General features: G+C 35.2%; 1 protein-coding gene across 3 annotated transcripts in view; it reads right to left on the bottom strand.

Moving 5' to 3' along the window:
* The window catches only part of NIPBL (NIPBL cohesin loading factor), a 207,821-nt gene that overhangs the window by 87,197 nt on the left and 99,154 nt on the right, over nucleotides 1-21,470 (bottom strand). For 2 of the 3 annotated variants that reach the window (XM_036846419.1, XM_036846417.1), the window contains exons 7-10: nucleotides 21,172-21,332; nucleotides 20,171-20,267; nucleotides 9,496-10,122; nucleotides 1,983-3,608 (exon numbers count right to left, since the gene is read on the bottom strand). In XM_036846419.1, the coding sequence (XP_036702314.1) occupies nucleotides 1,983-3,608; nucleotides 9,496-10,122; nucleotides 20,171-20,267; nucleotides 21,172-21,332 (2,511 nt within the window). The remainder of the gene's footprint in view (nucleotides 1-1,982; nucleotides 3,609-9,495; nucleotides 10,123-20,170; nucleotides 20,268-21,171; nucleotides 21,333-21,470) is intronic. The other variant, XM_036846418.1, reaches the window with a different exon arrangement.

Here is a 21,470-nt window from a genome sequence, read left to right as displayed (position 1 = left end):
AGGAGAAATAATACAGCAGTTACTAATTAGGAGCTATATTCATTTCTTGATATTCAGCTGTAAGGATTCTTTGTTAGAACAGAGCTTAGAAAAGCAAGGCTGGCATAAATAAGCTGACAGAGGGCAGGGGAGAAAAAGATGGTCTAGATCAAGGGGACAAGAGGGTACCACTTTCCATCTTTCCATCTGACTCTTCTACAATTGTATAACTTACACTCTTTAGTTTATATATATAAGCCACTCCCAAACTTTCAGTGAAAATTAATAAAGACAATCTTTATCTAAAAGACAACAATTCTAGTGCAAGCCACTACATTCTAACAAGCTCTTTTACCTAAACAATTCTGAAAAGATGCATTCAAGTTAAACACTAAAGACTATTAATTAAAGCTAAAATCTTAATTAATTTTTATAGATCTGACAGCCATAATTTAAAATCTGAAAGCTTCACTAAAATAGTACAAATATTAGTGATTCTGAGGCAATCTTTTTTCATTTTTGAAAGACAAAACCAAATAAATTAACAGTGAGAAAGTAAACGTTTGAGAAGACAAGAATAAAAAGATTAGTCGTGACACGTTATTTCTTCGAATAGAGTTCTTAGTAGTAATACTGTTTTCAACGAGCTTTTTTTGATAGAGAAGGTACAAAGGCATTTTACAAAACTAATAACCAATACACCTTCTGTATCTCCTAATACATTAAGTGCAGTTACACAACTTTCTGTGATGATGCAAATGTTCTCTCTCTGCATTAATAAGGTAAACACTTGTCACATGTTGCTACTGAGAATATAAATTTTAAATTGTATATAGTTTAAACTTAATAGCCTAAAGAGGCTAGTGACTGTCATATTGGAAATCACAACTCTAGAGTTTCATGTATTTGTTAATAAGTATAAATCTAAGTTCTTAATGAACTTCTTTCACAGAATGTGAATTTAAAAATCAAACTATCACCTCTGTTGCCTTAAAAACTATATCCCAATCTATTTATATTGCACAGGCTAAACAGGCCTTACCACACAGCATCATTAAATTTTATATATACATATATAAAAAAATAGTATACAAAGGAACACAAAATTATATTTTCTATACAAACTGCCACTGTATTCTCAGCACTTAAGACTTTTTTTTCCTCCTGGAAACAATACTATTTATGTAACCAGAGAATTTAACTCAGAACCATGAGAAAAAAACCCACAAAAAACCCCCAAACCAAAACAAAAAAACCCTAAACAAATAAAAATACCAAAAAACCTTTAAAACTGATGATTTAACCCAATTTAAGAGGTAACTACCATTCCCTATTACTCTTCCATAGAAAAGGGCAAAACTACATATTTTAAAAAATAAAACATTCATAACTAATCACCTCCTCCACAAAAAGATGAAATAACCTTTTACATAACTTTCTAAACTATATACATTCAAACTATTCATCAGTAATTAACTCAGAGATAGGTCTGTGAGAAAACAATATTAAGAGACACTTAATATTCTTAAAAGAATTTATAATATTGAGTTTTGTATACCACATAGCTTTACTGAGACTTTAGAAATTAAAACTCAGTCAATTTATTACCTCATTATAGAGAATGGATTCTCTCTACAGTCAAAATAACTTTTTAAAAAGTTGTTAAATACATCTATTTCAGTCATCCATTCGAATCATTCACTTGATTAGCAAGCAACTTTCAAAAATACTGAAATAATTAAACAGCAAAAGGAACTCTTCTCTGTGAACCAACAGTAAAAATCATGACTACGGTGAGTAGTAGGGGTGGGAGAAAAAGAATTTTCAATGAGAACTTTTTATCTATATTACTGCAAATAATTTCACTGTGGTTTTATATTGTTCTTTTTCCATGCAGTAGTGTTTCAATTTTTGTAAATTTCCATTTTTTTAATCCATAGTAACCCTAAAACTTAAAAGAAAACTCACTAGAACACAGATGACATCAGAGTAAGTATTCTTACCTTTATTTGACTTTGATGGTTTATTCTTGATAGGTTTAAGGGAACTTCTTGATTTATCCTCTCTATCTTTAATAAGTTTCTGAACATCATCCAAAGACAGTTTTTGCAGGACTACTACAGGCTTAGCTCCTTTATTTAGATCTTCAACTAATCCCATTTTTTCTACTTTGTCTTTCTGCTCTCCTTTCATTTCCATTTTCTTTGTCTCCTGAGTAATATTGCCATCTTTATCCCTCTTGATTTTTGGAATGACAAAATTTTTCAATGCACCAGACCTGCCCCCCAACAAATAACTTGGAAATTCTGCCTTATTGTCAGGGTGTGTTTTATTACTGTCTACTTTACTCTTGTTACCCTCTGTCCTTTTGTCATCTTTACTATTTGGTGATTTAAAACCAGGCTTATCAGGTCTTGATTTATTAGAATCTCCTTGTTTAACACGAGGACTGTCAGGTCTTGCTTTCTGCTCCCCAGAAGATGGTCTTTCCCGTGAGTCCCCTGATTCATGTCTATGTTTTCTTTCTATTTTATCAGGTTTTGAAACATCAGATTTAATGCCATGTTCATTTCTACTAGAGGATCTCAATGTTTCTGGTCTTCGAACCCTAGATTGATCCCCCCGATGTCGCTCAGATTCACTCCTGTCATCTGACTTTTGTTTACTATCATGGTCACGTCTTAGTGACTCAGAAATAGATCGCCCATCAGGTCTCTGCTTTAAGGCTTCAGCTCTTTCTGATTTTAACCGAGGTGAATCAGATTTAATGTCCTGTTTATGTTTAGACACTTCAGGTTTTTTCTCTGTTGTTGGCTTTCCAGAATCCCTCCTATTTTCATGCCTATGTTTTGGTGTTTCAGGCCGACCTTCATTTTTTTGCTTTGGAGTTTCAGGTCGGCCCTCACCTTTCTGCTTTGGAGTTTCAGGCCGTCCATCACCCTTTTGTTTTGGGGTTTCAGGATGCCCATCACTCTTTTGTTTTGGAGTTTCAGGTCGGCTTTCACCCTTTTGCTTTGGGGTTTCGGGTCTTGACTTTGTTGTTTCTGATCTGCCATTATTTTGTTTGTTGTCATTTAACTTTGTGTCAGACACTCTGTTTTCATTCTGTTTAGGCTCGGCTGTGGTGCTCTCATTTTGTCTGGATTCGATCATTCTGCTCTCATTCTGTTTAGGTTCTTCTGTTTGTACCTCTATTTTAGTTTCTATCTTACTTTCACTAGATTTTGTCTCTACCAATCTGTTTTCATTTGGTTTAGACTCTGCCAATCTACTTTCGTTTTGTTTCACTTCACTCTTTAAAAGCTCAGGATCAGACTTTTTTTTAGGAGTCTCAGGATGGTTTTCTGGTGTAGATTTAAGATTTCCAATAATATCTTCCTGAAGAACAGAAATAGGTGCATCATTACATTGTTTGATTTCTTCAGGCTTTTTTATGGAGTCTGAATCCTGAGTTACAGAGGCCTGAGAGTCCACTCTTCCTGCCTGATGAAGATCAATGCTAACCATTAATGCTGGCCTTGACCCATTTCCCGTAGAACCCGTCTCCTGAGAAGCTGGTCTATTACCTCCTGTAGCACCCCCAGCCTCCTGTGGGTAAGAATCTTGTTTTCTTTTTTTCAAAGGCTTATCTGAAATTCAAAGATAAATATTCAGTATCAGTAATAGACATATATTCTCATCTTATTAAAAACCATATGGACTTTGACTATTTTTTAAAGTCACATTTTTAAAAAATGTGGTGAATGCAAATGTCAATACGCATATATAAAATAGTAGGCACGAATGGCATAATACTTTTAAACCAAGGTTTGAGGAAATATTCATGCTTGCTGTACCTCAATAAATATTAGCGAGTATAGTATAAAGATCACTTAAACTGCTAACTGAATAAAAACTACAAAGAGCCCCAAATCTGCCAACATACAAAACAGGGTGCTTTTGTCACATGTAAGAAAAGTATGGAAAAGAATAAAACTCAAAAGAAAATAGAAATCATGCCACTGGAAAAAAGGTAAATGAGGAGAGTAAGAAAAAAAAAAAGAATTTAATAGCTTGTTATTAACCTTTGATCCAGGATTCAAATTCTTCAAGGTGTCAACAGCACAAATGGAATTTAAAAGCTAACACACAGTTAGAAGTATCTTTAGACAAGGAAACATAATTATAAAAATGAGAAGCATATAATAAGAACTTTTTAGATAAACTCTATCTTCCTTAAGCAACTTCAACTGAAGAAAAATGCTTCAGCTCTTCAACATAAAGTTCTAGGGGTCTATATACTGGCTTAATAAGAAATTATTTACAGTATTTATGTGCAATTTAATGACAAAAATACACACAAACACAAATCTACCACTATAATAAAATGTCATGGTATTTTTAACAGCTATGTATTTCTGTGCATGATTCCACTTGACTCAAGAGGCTCCTAGGTCATTTTCTATAAATTGAATTTCCAATTAGGTCTTGGGAATCATAACATGATATATAACTATAACATTATAGCACCCTGAGACTTTGCCTGCTTTAATGATACTTGCTGAATTGCCTGGCTGTTTTAAAAAGTTATTTTTAATCTTTTTTTTTTATTCAGGAGAATCTTTAGATTCTCTTAATACTATTCATTCATTAATGTGATACAGTATCATTTAAGGAAAAGATCACAAGGTGAAAAGTCAAAATGACCACTAAAAAATAGCCCCTTAATATTAGGGAACCAAGTTCTGAAAAAAATGTTTTTAATAGTAATGATGCTTTTATACACCAAAGTTTCATCATTTTGTTTTGAAAGTGAGAAGCAGCAGTCCCTTACAGCTTACAACCTAGTCAAATATTACTAAAATTTGCTTCAGATATTTGCCAGTAATGTTTTGAAGAACTAAGCCATTCTGCTTTTTCAGTAATTCAGAAGTCAAATCATCACATATACTCCACTTGCAAAATAACTACACGATGATAATAATAAAGTATATCATCATTAAACTGTTTTCCCTAGTTAAAACTAGCCTGGTAAGAACTTATATGAAGCTTTCTGCATCAATACCTAAGAAAAAAGCACTTAGAATACTAATTTATAGAATTTTGCTTTAGAATGTTCTGCCACACAAAATCATCTTTATATGTTGCCAAAGGGCACACCAAATAATTATTTCCTCAAAAACAGGATGCTTTGTAACCTTATACTTATCCCTTAAACTTTTATGATAAGCATTTAGAAAAAAAATTTAAGGATCTAGAAATTTAAATAGTATAATCTAATCTAAGATTTTTATAGTTTTAAATGAAATATGCTTTATGAAAGTCATTAAAATGGTAACCTAAGCATACTTAAGAACTATTAATAACATAGATCTCAGGCATCTGAAGAGCTCTCTTAAGAGATCTGTGGCTCATCCTTCTATTAATATGAACAATCTGTCTTTCAGAAGAACATTAAAATAACCTGAAGGCTAAATTTTAAAAGATTACAAAATACTTAATAATTAATAGATCATTAACCTCATTCTAATTTATCTTTCATTATTAAAATGGAAATTTAGCAAAGAGTTTAATTTCAAAGAAATTATGTTCGATTTAGTTATCTTTATAGATGCTATGATTATTTATAATAAAAACATGAAAAGCATTTGCACATGAGTGATGTAGGAAGATTGGGGAAGATCTTATAATTTTCTCTACTATGCATAAAATATTGCTAAATACGAAGTTTTAACTTTTCAACTATTGAAAGGTACTATACCTCTTCTGTAAAACCTGGAAAAATTTCATTACTGTTGCAAGGACTCTTGGATACGTTAAGAGCACGCAGGTTCTGATTCACTTCATCTGATTCAGTTCCACCGTGAACTTATTCCTGTAAAGTGGCTCTGAATCTGCACAGGCCACTTTTGTCTATTCACTTTTGTTATCAGTGTTCATTACATAATAATCTTCACCTAATGATGGAAAGCCATCTCTATGAAGAATAATTTTAATATTTGGGACACTATTACCTGTAAGCCCTCTAAAGCACTGGGAACCATAAAATTAGCTATCAAAATACACGTGTTCCTGAAGAAAATGCATACAAAAAGATATAATTTTAAGACCAACAACACTTGTCATCTTGATGCTGATATTTTGAAAATAGTATCTGGCCCTTAAAGAAATTGTGAACTCAATTGTGCTTGTACGAAACAAACTATATCACTTGCCTAAACCTACAAGTGATAAATGAAAACACTTAAAGCAAAAGGCAGAACAATTGTACACACAATAGCCAATTATAAAAAATGAAAACGTCCCATCCCTAAACCACAGTACAGGCTAAGTGACTAACTGTCCTATTCCTGTCCCAAATCCCAGTCTCTTATTCCAAATGACAATAGATAATAATTTATTTCTAATCAGGGTTATAGTGCAAGAATATTTTAACATCATAAAAAACATTAGTGAAGCTAGACCATTCCTCATACTTGCTAACATGGAAAGTGGACCTTGGGAAAAGATGAAACAGGCAAAGATGAACAAAGAAACCCCCTCTTTAACAAGAGAAAGCAGGAATTTTCAGCACATGGAGATATTAATGTCTATGACAGCTCATCCCAGAAGCAAAGAAAAAGAGCCTTTTGAAATTAATTTATGTAATTACAGATGTTAAAAGTTTGAGCAAAAGATTGAGAAGAAGGTCCTTTAGGAATATTATAAAATATTAGGTTGCACAGAATTAACCTATCAGTGTATATAAATCTCTCCAAAGAAGAGAGAACAGGCCAAAGGAACATAAATATCTAGCAGCCAGAAAAGTGTCTTCTGTGTGTGGAACAGAGGTGTATTAGGTTATACCACAGCCTACATAAAATATTTCTAAGCGTATTCTATCTCTTTTCCTGAATTCCATAGTTATCAAACAACCATGTTTGCCAAACTTTCTAATCTATTTACAAGGTACAGGTTTTTGATTTCTGGTCTATTGAGGGGAATGCTTCATTCATTCGTAACAAATGAATATAATGGGAAACAAGCTCAGAACCTAGAGCAGAGAGCCCTCAGTAAAACCATGTATACCACACAAGTAGTCTTGTTTGCTCCTTGCTACCAGCAATAAAATAGTTATAAAAAAGTACTCAGTGCCAAACCTTAGAATACAGTAAATATCAATTTTACGATATACAGTAGTTCTAAAATGCAGTGGTAGCTAGTGATAAATTCATTTCAAAGAAGTATTTCATCTCTCAAGGGCCGACTGTAAGACTACCACTTCAGAAAACTTTACTTTTATTTATGACCTCACCTATAAACTTAGAGCAACATACCAACCCTTTAATCTTTCCAAAATCTCAAGATAACTGCTTATAAATAAAACACTATCTCATCATACAATGCAGAAATTGAATATAAAATGACAAGATACAAATGTTAGCTGGTACCTAAAATTCCAAAGGTTTTCAAATAAAGCTGTCAGAAGACAAGTTAGAGATGACAGCACTAATATGAGGTCGGCCAAATCAGCATAACCAATTTGGGAAAAACCATCTAAATCAAACTGAAAATCAGAGAGTTCATCTTTTCCCTTAAATCTTAATAGAACCAGATACCTCTGTAAGTCAAATTACATTGTTTCAAAATTGTAAGTCAACTTTGCTCACTCAACTTTTCAGCTATCTTTGTTATAGTCACACCATCAGAGATTACAGAGAAAACTGATAATTAAAATTAAAATATACATAACAAGTGTCAGGAAGAACAGTATGCTGTTTGTCGATTTTGTTTTAATCTCCCAAAGAAAAGTTAGTAGTCTAAAATAAGTTTGCTAACATGCAATTAGCATTATTTACTATCCTTATTTCCATTCAGTTTTTAAAAGTAAAAACTTCGGTTTTAACAAATATGATACTGTAAAAGTTCAAAAAAGTAAGAAAAAAAGTTCACCATTTCCTCTGTTTTCATTCCTACCAACAATTAGGTCATTAAAAAAAGATTATACTCCTTTTAAAGAATATAATTTTCCAAAACACAGATTAAAACGTCATGCAAAAGTTCAGTTTGCAAGGCAACTAATTATTTCTTGGTCAAGAAATTACAATTGTATATGTTTTCTGCAAAACTGTCACAGGACTCAGGAATTTTGGAAAGGTTAATATTATTGAGAGCAGCTGAATAATACTGCTCTCTTCATTTGACATGCATATACTTTTATAAGTGGTTAGAGGAAGAGATATATATTGGAACCCATAGAGTTACTTCCTAAATCCCACACTACTAAGCAAAGAGAAAAAGGGCAAGCAACACTTTATTTCTTCTTTAATGTCCATGATTTGTTAGTTAAAAACAAAACAAAAAAACAACACCAGTTCCCTAGCCAATAAAATGAAGATTTCTAGCAATCTCTTTATTTGCATCTACCCGTGATTTATGCACTTAGCAAACACTGTAGTATAACAATTACCAAATACAGTAACGTTAAAAAGAGACAAATGATAGACAGGAAACATAATACGAATCTTCAGCATGTTTCTTAGCAGAGGAACACAATTATCTAAAAATGATCCTGTCACATAATGAACAAGATCATAGATAAAAATGAGCTCTAGTCAACATCAAGAAGTTTTGCTTTATAATGACCAAATAGAAACTCTAAGAACTATAAATCAATCTAGAATATTGAACTATAAAATTAAATCTTAAAGTATTCTTTGGTTTGAATGGTCAAATATGTATGTATATGCCTCTACTGTAGAGACATCAAATTCATAAATTACTAATTTCAACCACTGATTCATTAGTCTCTCTAAAAATTTAAGAGATTTTATACATAATGTTCACCAAATAATCAAGGAATTAACAAAACTTACTTTGATTATAATTTTTTATAAAGCACAAAAAGAAAGCCCATAAACTCATAGAACAGGTGTCTTGAAAATCCATCCTAATACACTAGTCAGACAAAAGAGAACACTTAACCATAATCACCAACAAAAGATCCCTGATTCTTAAAGTCTGCTATTTCATATTAACTTAAAATTCTTTCCTAATTTGTTTACTTAAAAAAAAATTCGCATTATTAAGAGGTGACAGAATTAGAAACTAAGTGAAAAATCTAACTGCATAATAAACATACACATAAACTTTTCTTAAATGTACTGATTCAAAATAATTCTATAGCGGTTAACCTTGTTTTGGTAGAAAAAATGTGAAGATGCAAAATTATATTAACCTAACTTGTGGAAAACACATGTAATATAGAAATGCTAATGTTCATTTTAGTAGACAAGCACAGATAAAATCACTTGCTATATAATAGGTGACAGATGTGTCATATAGAATTACCATATCTCAGATAGTGGTTTTAAGATAAAAAATGAAATTAAGACTTTAACTTGAGGGATGAGCATTTTAGTAATAAAACCATAATTGAGGAGAAACATTAAAAATTATAAAATATGAGAAAAAAAAGAGTTACTTTAAAAAACTTTTTTGACATTATAATTAAATATTTGCCGAGAGCATGAAGTGGTAGTAATGAGACTATTTTACCTTTATCTTGAACTTCTTTTGAAAAGCGCTCCCTTTCAATAGCCGATTCTCTCTCTATTCGCTCAATTTCAGCCAATGCATCCAATTCCACTTCATCATATATAGGTCCCTGTTGTGATACCTGTTGCTGATTCTGTACCACAGAAGTCTGGGGCTGTTTTGTAGCAACTGAAGTGTTCTGTTGTAAAACAGGCACTTGATTTGCTGGAAGGAATGCTGTTTGTTCTTGCTGCGACAAACACTGAGCAGCATTTAATGGGCGGTTTACATCCTGTGGAGTAATGGGTGTTTTTGAAGTCTGTCCTGGGTACTGCACATTAAAAGGAATATCATTTTCTGAAACATTGCTATTTTCCATACCAGAAAGCATATCCTCTTGCTGGTCCATGTCTGAAGACCTTACTCGAGAAAGTCTTAATGTAAGTTTAGTAGAGTCCTTGGATGGAGAGCTAATGATGTCATACATTGCAGCTTTCTCACTCTGGTCTTTTTCATCCTTGCCTAATTTCATTTTCTTTTGCTTCTTTTGTTTTCTTTCTGGAGAATCTAACAAGATGTCTGGTGGAACATCTCGAGGTGATGAGCAAGGTAGAGACTGAGACTGTAGGATTAAAGGTGGTCTTGATCCTAGAAAAACAATTCAACAGGAATGAACAGTTGTGCTAGTTTTACATTTTCAGACAATGTGATAGACATATTAAATAAGTGACAATACAGTACCACTAGAAAAAATGTTAAATTATCTCATCCAAGCTACTTATTTACAGAACATGAAAAGAAAGCCTAAAGATGTGTCCCCCATGGTCTTTTAGCTTGCTGGTATATGATCCAGGTTTGAATTAAAATATGAGTATTCCATCTTCCAGACCAGTATTATTTCTATTTTTTCACGCAAAAAATATAAATACTTAGCTTGAAAACGGCAAAAGACTTCACTATTTCTAAAGATGCAACACAAATATTTTGGGTATGATCATCTCTATTCTCTCACTTATTATCTAGGAAAACTGACGTGTCTAAAGTAAAAATAAGTCTGTCAAATTACAAAAAAATAAAAAAATTAATCCTAGGGTGTACACTCACAGGAATACTTAATGGTATAAGAAAAAGGAAGTGGGAAAAATTACAATGATCAGTCTTCACTTACTTAACAAATTGGTGGTAAAGTATTAATTTATACCTTTATGTGGTCTTCTCTTTCTCCCTCCACTTAACATCGTTCACATACTCTCTTCAGCTTGCTAATCCTCCTTTTATTAGAAAAATATGCAGGTCCAGCAAATAAAATATCTTCAGCCCAGATCCCATTAAATTAAACACTATACGATATAAGGAAGTGTTAAAAGTAAGCTAATCGAATGGGAAAATTTTTCCTAGTTAACAAGCTGTCAATGAGGAAAAACTGCATCAATATGCTTCAGAAATAAAAGTATAATTGTATCTGAATAATATATACATTTCTTTGAATTAGATTATAAAAATTTTAAAAACCCATAGGAAATTATAAAAATCAGTCAAGCTAAAAGTGCTTTATATGGTTGGCCAAAAAATGTTCGTTCGGGTTTTCCATAACATCTTACACGTTATAACACATCATACTGCCTTTTTATTTAAAGTTTACGTGTCACATTATATATATTTTAGAACAAACTTTAAATTCCAACAATTTATCTAAAAATTAAACTAGGCTAATTGAAGATGCATTCAACCTTCAAAACTAGTTGGAAAACCACCTCACGAACAGAAATAGAGGCTTCTGATGACTAATGTGTTCGTGAGGTTAACTGTTCTCAAGTTTTCTTCTCTTTCTATCTAAAGTTATCTATCCACCTAACAATCCATTCATCCATTCACTCATCTATCCAGCCTCAACAGTTAGAGGAAAAATGGTCTGGTTATCTAGAGCAACCAGCTATCCCACTGTTATTCCTCCCTGGCACTCTGATTATTTCTTACTCTGAAAATACTTGTAAGATATGTACCTAACTTTGATACCTAAAGTACAAATAGAGTTACTCTGGAAGTTGTTCGCTCTTTCAGAAGCCGGGTTATTTCTATGTCTGGAAGTTCATAGAATTATAGAATTAGAATGGCTCATAATTCTAATTATTGAATTAGAATGGCTCATAAAAATTCAACTGTCACCTCATGAAGAATATCCCTGATCAAAGAGTTCGAACATAATCTATGAAAAAAAAAATCTTTACAATGAGGCAGACCAGTCCATGTTTTAGACAGCTATAATTAGAATTTCTCACAGATAGATAAAATTTATTATCAGCTATATTGCAATTAATTAAAAGCTACTTCTTTAAAGTGGATACAATATTCTCTTCCAACAAACTTGGATGACTCCAATTATTAGACCTTAGTTTTAAGTATTTTAAAAAATAGCTGAAATCTGGACTTAGAATTTTGTGACTCTATTATACACAGAAGACCACACAAGGTTCTTTGGGAATTTGAAGATAAATAAAATAAAATTCATGTCCATAAGATAGTACAGGATAAGTTATTAGAAAAAACAGAAACTAACAGCTTGGGGAAACCAGGGAAGAGTCCAAAGAAGATCACCCATTTAACTTAGAATTTGAAGAATTAATACGATTTTAATAAGTAGAAATGAAAGTAGGTGTAAGAGATCTAGTGAAGTAATTAACATAGAACAGGCCAGATTTTGATAAATGACTACCTAAGAAGTAGGAGAAGACTTTAAAGATAATTCAGGATTTGGAATAGCATTAAGAGAAACAGGAATGGAGGAAAGAACAGTGAGAACAATTTTGAACATGAATTTGAAATATCAGCTAGATATGAGGAGGTTTTGTCTGGAAATGAAAAATTACAACTTGGGAGACAGGACTGGAAGCAAAAGACGTTGATTTGGGAGTCCTGTTCACAAAAGTAACAAATGCTATTACCAAAGCTGAGTAAAATAGCCAAGGAAAAAAGTACAATGGAAGATTAAAAATCTAATGATAGAAATCTTGAGAAATGATAGAGCAGAGAAAAGAGCTAATGAAGAAAAAAAAAAATCAATGAAAAAAGGAGGAGGAAAATAGGTGGATTCAACACAAAATAAGTTTGGGAGGGAGGGTGAAGATTGGGGAAAGCTGATCAATAATTTCAAATATTTAAGAAAGATGAAAAAGATTGTGGTTTGAAAAGACCACTGGATTATTAGTAAGAATGATACTGTATATATCTGAAAACAGTATCAGTAAGTACAGGTTCATTTTTTTCTACAATAAGTGAAAAACAATAGAGAATAATTTTTGGTAACTGCATTAAGAAGTCTGAATTCTTTACTCAACTGAAGTGTGAAAAATTTAAGGTAAGGTAGGGGCAAGATGGTGGAAGAGTAAGACGCGGAGATCACCTTCCTTCCCACAGATACAGTAGAAATACATCTACACGTGGAACTGCTCCTACAGAACACCCACTGAACGCTGGCAGAAGACGTCAGACCTCCCAAAAGGCAAGAAAATCCCCACGTACTTGGGTAGGGCAAAAGAAAAAAGAAATAACAGAGACAAAAGAATAGGGACGGGACCTGCGCCAGTGGGAGGGAGCAGTGAAGGAGGAAAGGTTTCCAGGCACTAGGAAGCCCCTTTGCGGGCAGAGACTGCGGGTGGCAGAGGGGGGAAGCTTCGGAGCCGCGGAGGAGAGCGCAGCCACAGGGGTGCGGAGGGCAAAGCGGAGAGACTCCCGCACAGAGGCTCGGTGCCAACCAGCACTCACCAGCCCGAGAGGCTTGTCTGCTCACTCGCCGGGGCGGGCGGGAGCTGGGAGCTGAGGCTCGGGCTTTGGTGCTAGCCGGGAGGGAGTCCAGGAAAAAGTCTGCAGCTGCCGAAGAGGCAAGAGACTTTTTCTTGCCTCTTTGTTTCGCGGCACGCAAGGAGAGGGGATTCAGAGCGCCGCCTAGGCGAACTCCAGAGGCGGGCGCGAGCCGCGGCTAACAGCGCGGACCCCAGAGACGGGCGCGAGCCGCGGCCATCAGCGCAGACCCCAGAAACTGGTAGGAAACGCTAAGGCTGCTGCTGCTGCCACCAAGAAGCCTGTGTGCGAGCACAGGTCACTCTCCACACTGCCCCTCCCGGGAGCCGGTGCAGCTCGCCACTGCCAGGCTCCCGTGATCCCGGGACAACTTCCCCGGGAGAACACACAGCGCGCCTCAGGCTGCTGCAACGTCACGACGCCTCTGACGCCGCAGGCTCGCCCCGCCTCCGCCTCCTCCGTACTGCTCCCTCCCCCGGCCTGAGTGAGCCAGAGCCCCCGAAGCAGCTGCTCCTTTAACCCCGTCCTGTCCGGGCGGGGAACGGACGCCCTCAGGCGATGTACATGCAGAGGCGGGTCCAAATCCAAAGCTGAACGCTGGCAGCTGTACGAACAAAGAAGAGAAAGGGAAATCTCTCCCAGCAGCCTCAGAAGCAGCGGATTAAAGCTCCACAAACAACTTGATGTGCCTGCATCTGTTGAATACCTGAATAGACAACGAATCATCCCAAATTCAAAAGGTGGACTTTAGGAGCAGGATATATTAATTTCCCCTTTTCCTTTTTTTGTGAGTGTATATGTGTATGCTTCTGGGTGAGATTTTGTCTGTGTATAGCTGTGCTTTCACCATCAGTCCTAGGGTTAGGTCCGTCCATTTTTTTTCTTTTTACTTAAAAAAACCTTTTTTCCTAATATATGCTTTCTTAATAATTTTTTCCGTATTTTCTATTTTTAGAAATTAAAAAAATTTTCAATAAGTTTTTTCATATTTTTTATTTTAAAAAATTAAAATTTTTTTTCTTAATAAATTTTTTTCTTAAAAAGTTTTTTCTTATTTTTTACTATAAAAAATTAATAAATCATTTTTAAAAATTAAAAAAAATTTTTTCTGAATACATTTACTCTTAATAATTTTTTTTCTTATTTTTTATTATAATAGCTTTATTTTATTTTATTTTATCCTCTTTTTTCTTTCTATTTTTTTCTCCCTTATATTCTGAGCTGTGTGGATGAAAGGCTCTTGGTGCTCCAGCCAGGCATCAGGGCTGTGCCTCTGAGGTGGGAGAGCCAACTTCAGGACACTGGTCCACAAGAGACCTCCCAGCTCCACGTAATACCAAACGGCAAAAATCTCTCAGAGATCTCCATCTCAACATCAAGACCCAGCTTCACTCAACGACCAGCAAGCTACAGGGCTGGACACCCTATGCCAAACAACTAGCAAGACAGGAACAGAGCCCCATCCATTAGCAGAGAGGCTGCCTAAAATCATAATAAGGCCACAGACACCCCAAAACACACCACCAGACGTGGACCTGCCCACCAGAAAGACAAGATCCAGCCTCATCCGCCAGAACACAGGCACCAGTCCCCTCCACCAGGAAGCCTACACAACCCACTGAACCAAACTTAGCCACTGGGGACAGACACCAAAAACAACGGGAACTACAAACCTGCAGCCTGCGAAAAGGAGACCCCAAACACAGTAAGATAAGCAAAATGAGAAGACAGAAAAACACACAGCAGATGAAGGAGCAAGGTAAAAACACACCAAACCTAACAAATGAAGAGGAAATAGGCAGTCTACCTGAAAAAGAATTCAGAATAATGATAGTAAAGATGATCGAAAATCTTGGAAATAGAATAGACAAAATGCAAGAAACATTTAACAAGGACGTAGAAGAACTAAAGAGGAATCAAGCAATGATGAAAAACACAATAAATGAAATTAAAAATACTCTAGATGGGATCAATAGCAGAATAACTGAGGCAGAAGAAAGGATAAGTGACCTGGAAGATAAAATGGTGGAAATAACTACTGCAGAGCAGGATAAAGAAAAAAGAATGAAAAGAACTGAGGACAGTCTCAGAGACCTCTGGGACAACATTAAACGCACCAACATTCGAATTATAGGGGTCCCAGAAGAAGAAGAGAAAAAGAAAGGGACTGAGAAAATATTTGAAGAGATTATAGTTGAAAACTTCCCTAATATGGGAAAGGAAATAGTTAATCAAGTCCAGGAAGCACAGAGAGTCCCATACAGGATAAACCCAAGGAGAAACACGCCAAGACACGTATTAATCAAACTGTCAAAAATTAAATATAAAGAAAACATATTAAAAGCAGCAAGGGAAAAACAACAAATAACACACAAGGGAATCCCCATAAGGTTAACATCTGATCTTTCAGCAGAAACTCTGCAAGCCAGAAGGGAGTGGCAGGATATACTTAAAGTGATGAAGGAGAAAAACCTACAACCAAGATTACTCTACCCAGCAAGGATCTCATTCAGATGTGATGGAGAAATTAAAACCTTTACAGACAAGCAAAAGCTGAGAGAGTTCAGCACCACCAAACCAGCTTTACAACAAATGCTAAAGGAACTTCTCTAGGCAAGAAACACAAGAGAAGGAAAACACCTACAATAACAAACCCAAAACAGTTAAGAAAATGGGAATAGGAACATACATATCGATAATTACCTTGAATGTAAATGGATTAAATGCTCCCACCAAAAGACACAGACTGGCTGAATGGATACAAAAACAAGACCCATATATATGCTGTCTACAAGAGACCCACTTCAGACCTAGAGACACATACAGACTGAAAGTGAGGGGATGGAAAAAGATATTCCATGCAAATGGAAATCAAAAGAAAGCTGGAGTAGCAATTCTCATATCAGACAAAATAGACTTTAAAATAAAGAATATTATAAGAGACAAAGAAGGACACTATATAATGATCAAGGGATTGATCCAAGAGGAAGGTATAACAATTGTAAATATTTATGCACCCAACATAGGAGCACCTCAATACATAAGGCAAATACTAACAGCCATAAAAGGGGAAATCGACAGCAACACAATCATAGTAGGGGACTTTAACACCCCACTTTCACCAATGGACAGATCATCCAAAATGAAAATAAATAAGGAAACACAAGCTTTAAATGATACATTAAACAAGATGGACTTAATTGATATTTATAGGACATTCCATCCAAAAACAACAGAATACACATTTTTCTCAAGTGCGCATGGAACATTCTCCAGGATAGATCATATCTTGGGTCACAAATCAAGCCTTGGTAAATTTAAGAAAATTGAAATTGTATCAAGTATCTTTTCCGACAACAACGCTATGAGACTAGATATCAATTACAGGAAAAGATGTGTAAAAAATACAAACACATGGAGGCTACACAATACACTACTTAATAACGAAGTGATCACTGAAGAAATCAAAGGGGAAATCAAAAAATACCTAGAAACAAATGACAATGGAGATACGACGACCCAAAACCTATGGGACGCAGCAAAAGCAGTGCTAAGAGGGAAGTTTATAGCAATACAAGCCTACCTCAAGAAACAGGAAACATCTCGAATAAACAACCTAACCTTGCACCTAAAGCAATTAGAGAAAGAAGAACAAAAAAACCCCAAAGCTAGCAGAAGGAAAGAAATCATAAAGATCAGGTCAGAAATAAATGAAAAAGAAATGAAGGAAACAATAGCAGAAATCAATAAAACTAAAAGCTGGTTCTTTGAGAAGATAAACAAAATTGATAAACCATTAGCCAGACTCATCAAGAGAAAAAGGGAGAAGACTCAAATCAATAGAATTAGAAATGAAAAAGGAGAAGTAACCACTGACACTGCAGAAATACAAAAGATCATGAGAGATTACTACAAGCAACTCTACGCCAATAAAATGGACAACCTGGAAGAAATGGACAGATTCTTAGAAATGCACAAACTGCTGAGACTGAACCAGGAAGAAACAGAAAATATGAACAGACCAGTCACAAGCACTGAAATTGAAACTGTGATTAAAAACCTTCCAACAAACAAAAGCCCAGGACCAGATGGCTTCACAGGTGAATTCTATCAAACATTTAGAGAAGAGCTAACACCTATCCTTCTCAAACTCTTCCAAAATATTGCAGAGGGAGGAACACTCCCAAACTCATTCTACGAGGCCACCATCACCCTGATACCAAAACCAGACAAAGATGTCACAAAGAAAGAAAACTACAGGCCAATATCACTCATGAACATAGATGCAAAAATCCTCAACAAAATACTCGCAAACAGAATCCAACAGCATATTAAAAGGATCATACACCATGATCAAGTGGGGTTTCTCCCAGGAATGCAAGGATTCTTCAATATACGCAAATCAATCAATGTGATACACCATATTAACAAATTGAAGGAGAAAAACCATATGATCATCTCAATAGATGCAGAGAAAGCTTTCGACAAAATTCAACACCCATTTATGATAAAAGCCCTGCAGAAAGTAGGCATAGAGGGAACTTTCCTCAATATAATAAAGGCCATATATGACAAACCCACAGCCAACATTGTCCTCAATGGTGAAAAACTGAAACCATTTCCACTAAGATCAGGAACAAGACAAGGTTGCCCACTCTCACCACTATTATTCAACATAGTTTTGGAAGTGTTAGCCACAGCAATCAGAGAAGACAAAGAAATAAAAGGAATCCAAATCGGAAAAGAAGAAGTAAAGCTGTCACTGTTTGCAGATGACATGATACTATACATAGAGAATCCTAAAGATGCTACCAGAAAACTCCTAGAGCTAATCAATGAATTTGGTAAAGTAGCAGGATACAAAATTAATGCACAGAAATCTCTTGCATTTCTATACACTAATGACGAAAAATCTGAAAGTGAAATTAAGAAAACACTCCCGTTTACCATTGCAACAAAAAGAATAAAATATCTAGGAATAAACCTACCTAAGGAGACAAAAGACCTGTATGCAGAAAATTATAAGACACTGATGAAAGAAATTAAAGATGATACAAATAGATGGAAAGATATACCATGTTCCTGGATTGGAAGAATCAACATTGTGAAAATGACTCTACTACCCAAAGCAATCTACAGATTCAATGCAATCTCTATCAAACTACCACTGGCATTTTTCACAGAACTAGAACAAAAAATTTCACAATTTGTATGGAAACACAAAAGACCCCGAATAGCCAAAGCAATCTTGAGAACGAAAAATGGAGCTGGGGGAATCAGGCTCCCTGACTTCAGACTATATTACAAAGCTTCAGTAATCAAGACAGTTTGGTACTGGCACAAAAACAGAAATATTGATCAATGGAACAGGATAGAAAGCCCAGAGATAAACCCACGCACATATGGTCACCTTACCTTTGATAAAGGAGGCAAGCATATACAGTGGAGAAAAGACAGCCTCTTCAATAAGTGGTGCTGGGAAAATTGGACAGATACATGTAAAAGTATGAAATTAGAACACTCCCTGACACCATGCACAAAAATAAACTCAAAATGGATTAAAGACCTAAGTGTAAGACCAGACACTATCAAACTCTTAGAGGAAAACATAGGCAGAACACTCTATGACATACATCACAGCAAGATTCTTTTTGACCCAGCTCCCAGAGAAATGGAAATAAGAACACAAATAAACAAATGGGACCTAATGAAACTTAAAAGCTTTTGCACAGCAAAGGAAACCATAAACAAGACCAAAAGACAACCATCAGAATGGGAGAAAATATTTGCAAATGAAGCAACTGACAAAGGATTAATCTCCAAGATTTACAAGCAGCTCATGCAGCTCAATAACAAAAAAACGAACAACCCAATCCAAAAATGGGCAGAAGACCTAAATAGACATTTCTCCAAAGAAGATATACAGATGGCCTACAGACACATGAAAGAATGCTCAACATCATTAATCATTAGAGAAATGCAAATCAAAACTACAATGAGATGTCATCTCACACCGGTCAGAATGGCCATCATCAAAAAATCTAGAAACAATAAATGCTGGAGAGGGTGTGGAGGAAAGGGAACTCTCTTGCACTGTTGGTGGGAATGTAAATTGATACAGCCACTATGGAGAACAGTATGGAGGTTCCTTAAAAAACTAAAAATAGAACTACCATACGATCCAGCAATCCCACTACTGGGCATATACCCTGAGAAAACCATAGTTCAAAAAGAGTCATGTACCAAAATGTTCATTGCAGCTCTATTTACAATAGCCAGGACATGGAAGCAACCTAAATGTCCATCGACAGATGAATGGATAAAGAAGATGTGGCACATATATACAATGGAATATTACTCAGCCATAAAAAGAAATGAAATGGAGGTATTTGTAATGAGGTGGATGGAGTTAGAGTCTGTCATACAGAGTGAAGTAAGTCAGAAAGAGAAAAACAAATACAGTATGCTAACACATATATACGGAATCTAAGGGAAAAAAAAGCCATGAAGAACCTAGTGGCAAGACGGGAATAAAGACACAGACCTACTAGAGAATGGACTTGAGGATATGGGGAGGGGGTGGGGTGAGATGTGACAGGGTGAGAGAGTGTCATGGACATATATACACTACCAAATGTAAAATAGATAGCTAGTGGGAAGCAGCCGCATAGCACAGGGAGATCAGCTCGGTGCTTTGTGACCACCTAGAGGGGTGGGATGGGGAGGGTGGGAGGGAGGGAGATGCAAGAGGGAAGAGATATGGGAACATATTGTATATGTATAACTGATTAACTTTGTTATAAAGCAGAAGCTAACACACCATTGTAAGGCAATTATACTTCAATAAAGATGTTTAAAAAAAAAAAAAAAATTAAGGAAATTTTAGTTACAGTGATACCTTTTGGAGTTCCATCACTTCCAGCAGGGGAACATACTGGCTGTGGAGACCTCAAGGGAAAAGATGCAGCATTCCTCATTGTTGAAGAATCTCCATCCTAGGAATAGAGTATAACATTTATATCTTGAAAGATAGAAGAGGCTTTATAGAAATCTTAAAGAGAACCAATAAAAGACATAAATTACTGACAGGTAAAGTGTTGGTATTCAAAAGCATAATTCTTCTGCACTTTCCTGTTTTCTTCGTGGTATATCTTAGAAGAATTGAAATTGTATCCAAAAGAATCAACAGCCTAAGCATAGCAATGAATAAGAAAACTGGTATTACTAGTATGCTCCATTTTTGTTTGCTATTTTCTACCAAAGGAGCTCTGAACATCCCACCAGGCTGTAAATGTAAATGTCTTGAGGGCAGAGTCCAATGTCATCTTTGTTAAACTTAAATACATGTAACTTATGTGATAATACCACCAAGCCAATGACAAGACAGATTTCCAGTATGCGGAATATTTCAGTAACATTAAAGCAACATTAAATTTCAGGGAAAAAATTTCTGTACAAGTCTTAGAGGGAAAAAGAGCTAAGCACTAATAAATTAAAGGCTCATTATTTAAGAGGACATCTTTGTGTGAGCAAACATTTAAAAATGAAGTATATTTCATTAAGGACCTAAACCTCTAGACCAGAGGTTGGCAAACTTTTTCTGTAATGGGACAGATAGTATGTATTTTAGGCTTTACGGATCATATACAGTTTGTCACATAACATTCTTTGTTGTTGTTCTTTTAAACTCTTTGTAACTGTGAAAATCAGTCTTAGTTTATGGGTCAGACTACCGGCTAGTTTACCAACCCTGCTCTATAGGTACAGCTAGATTCTCAGACCCAGTATAATCCTCAATAAAAGGTAGATATCCTTCAAATTACAGAATTGAAATACTAGGTTATGAGACAAATATTAGAACTATTTTATTACCTTAATGATAACTAATATATTACATACGTCACTACTTAGCCTGTGCACCATGTGTAGGTAGTCGTCACTTGAGCCGTGTCTAGGATTATCAGCATGATGATTAGCAGAATTGCCAGACAACGAACCAGAAACTTTATTATCATGTAGGTTTCTCAAACCACCTGCAACAATGGGACTTGATACCGATGCTGAAATTAATAAGAATTTTAAAAAAGCTTTATAAAAATAAACTGTTAAAATTCTTACAGGACAATAATAATTGTTCGCAAGTAATATTTTAGCATACATAAATTACAAAGACTAATATAATGAGCTGGCTGACTATC

This window comes from Balaenoptera musculus, chromosome 3 (assembly GCF_009873245.2).
Source record: "Balaenoptera musculus isolate JJ_BM4_2016_0621 chromosome 3, mBalMus1.pri.v3, whole genome shotgun sequence".
Classification (NCBI taxonomy): domain Eukaryota; kingdom Metazoa; phylum Chordata; class Mammalia; order Artiodactyla; family Balaenopteridae; genus Balaenoptera; species Balaenoptera musculus.
Note: the sequence above shows the minus strand (reverse complement) of the source record. Positions and strands in the feature narration are given on the sequence as shown.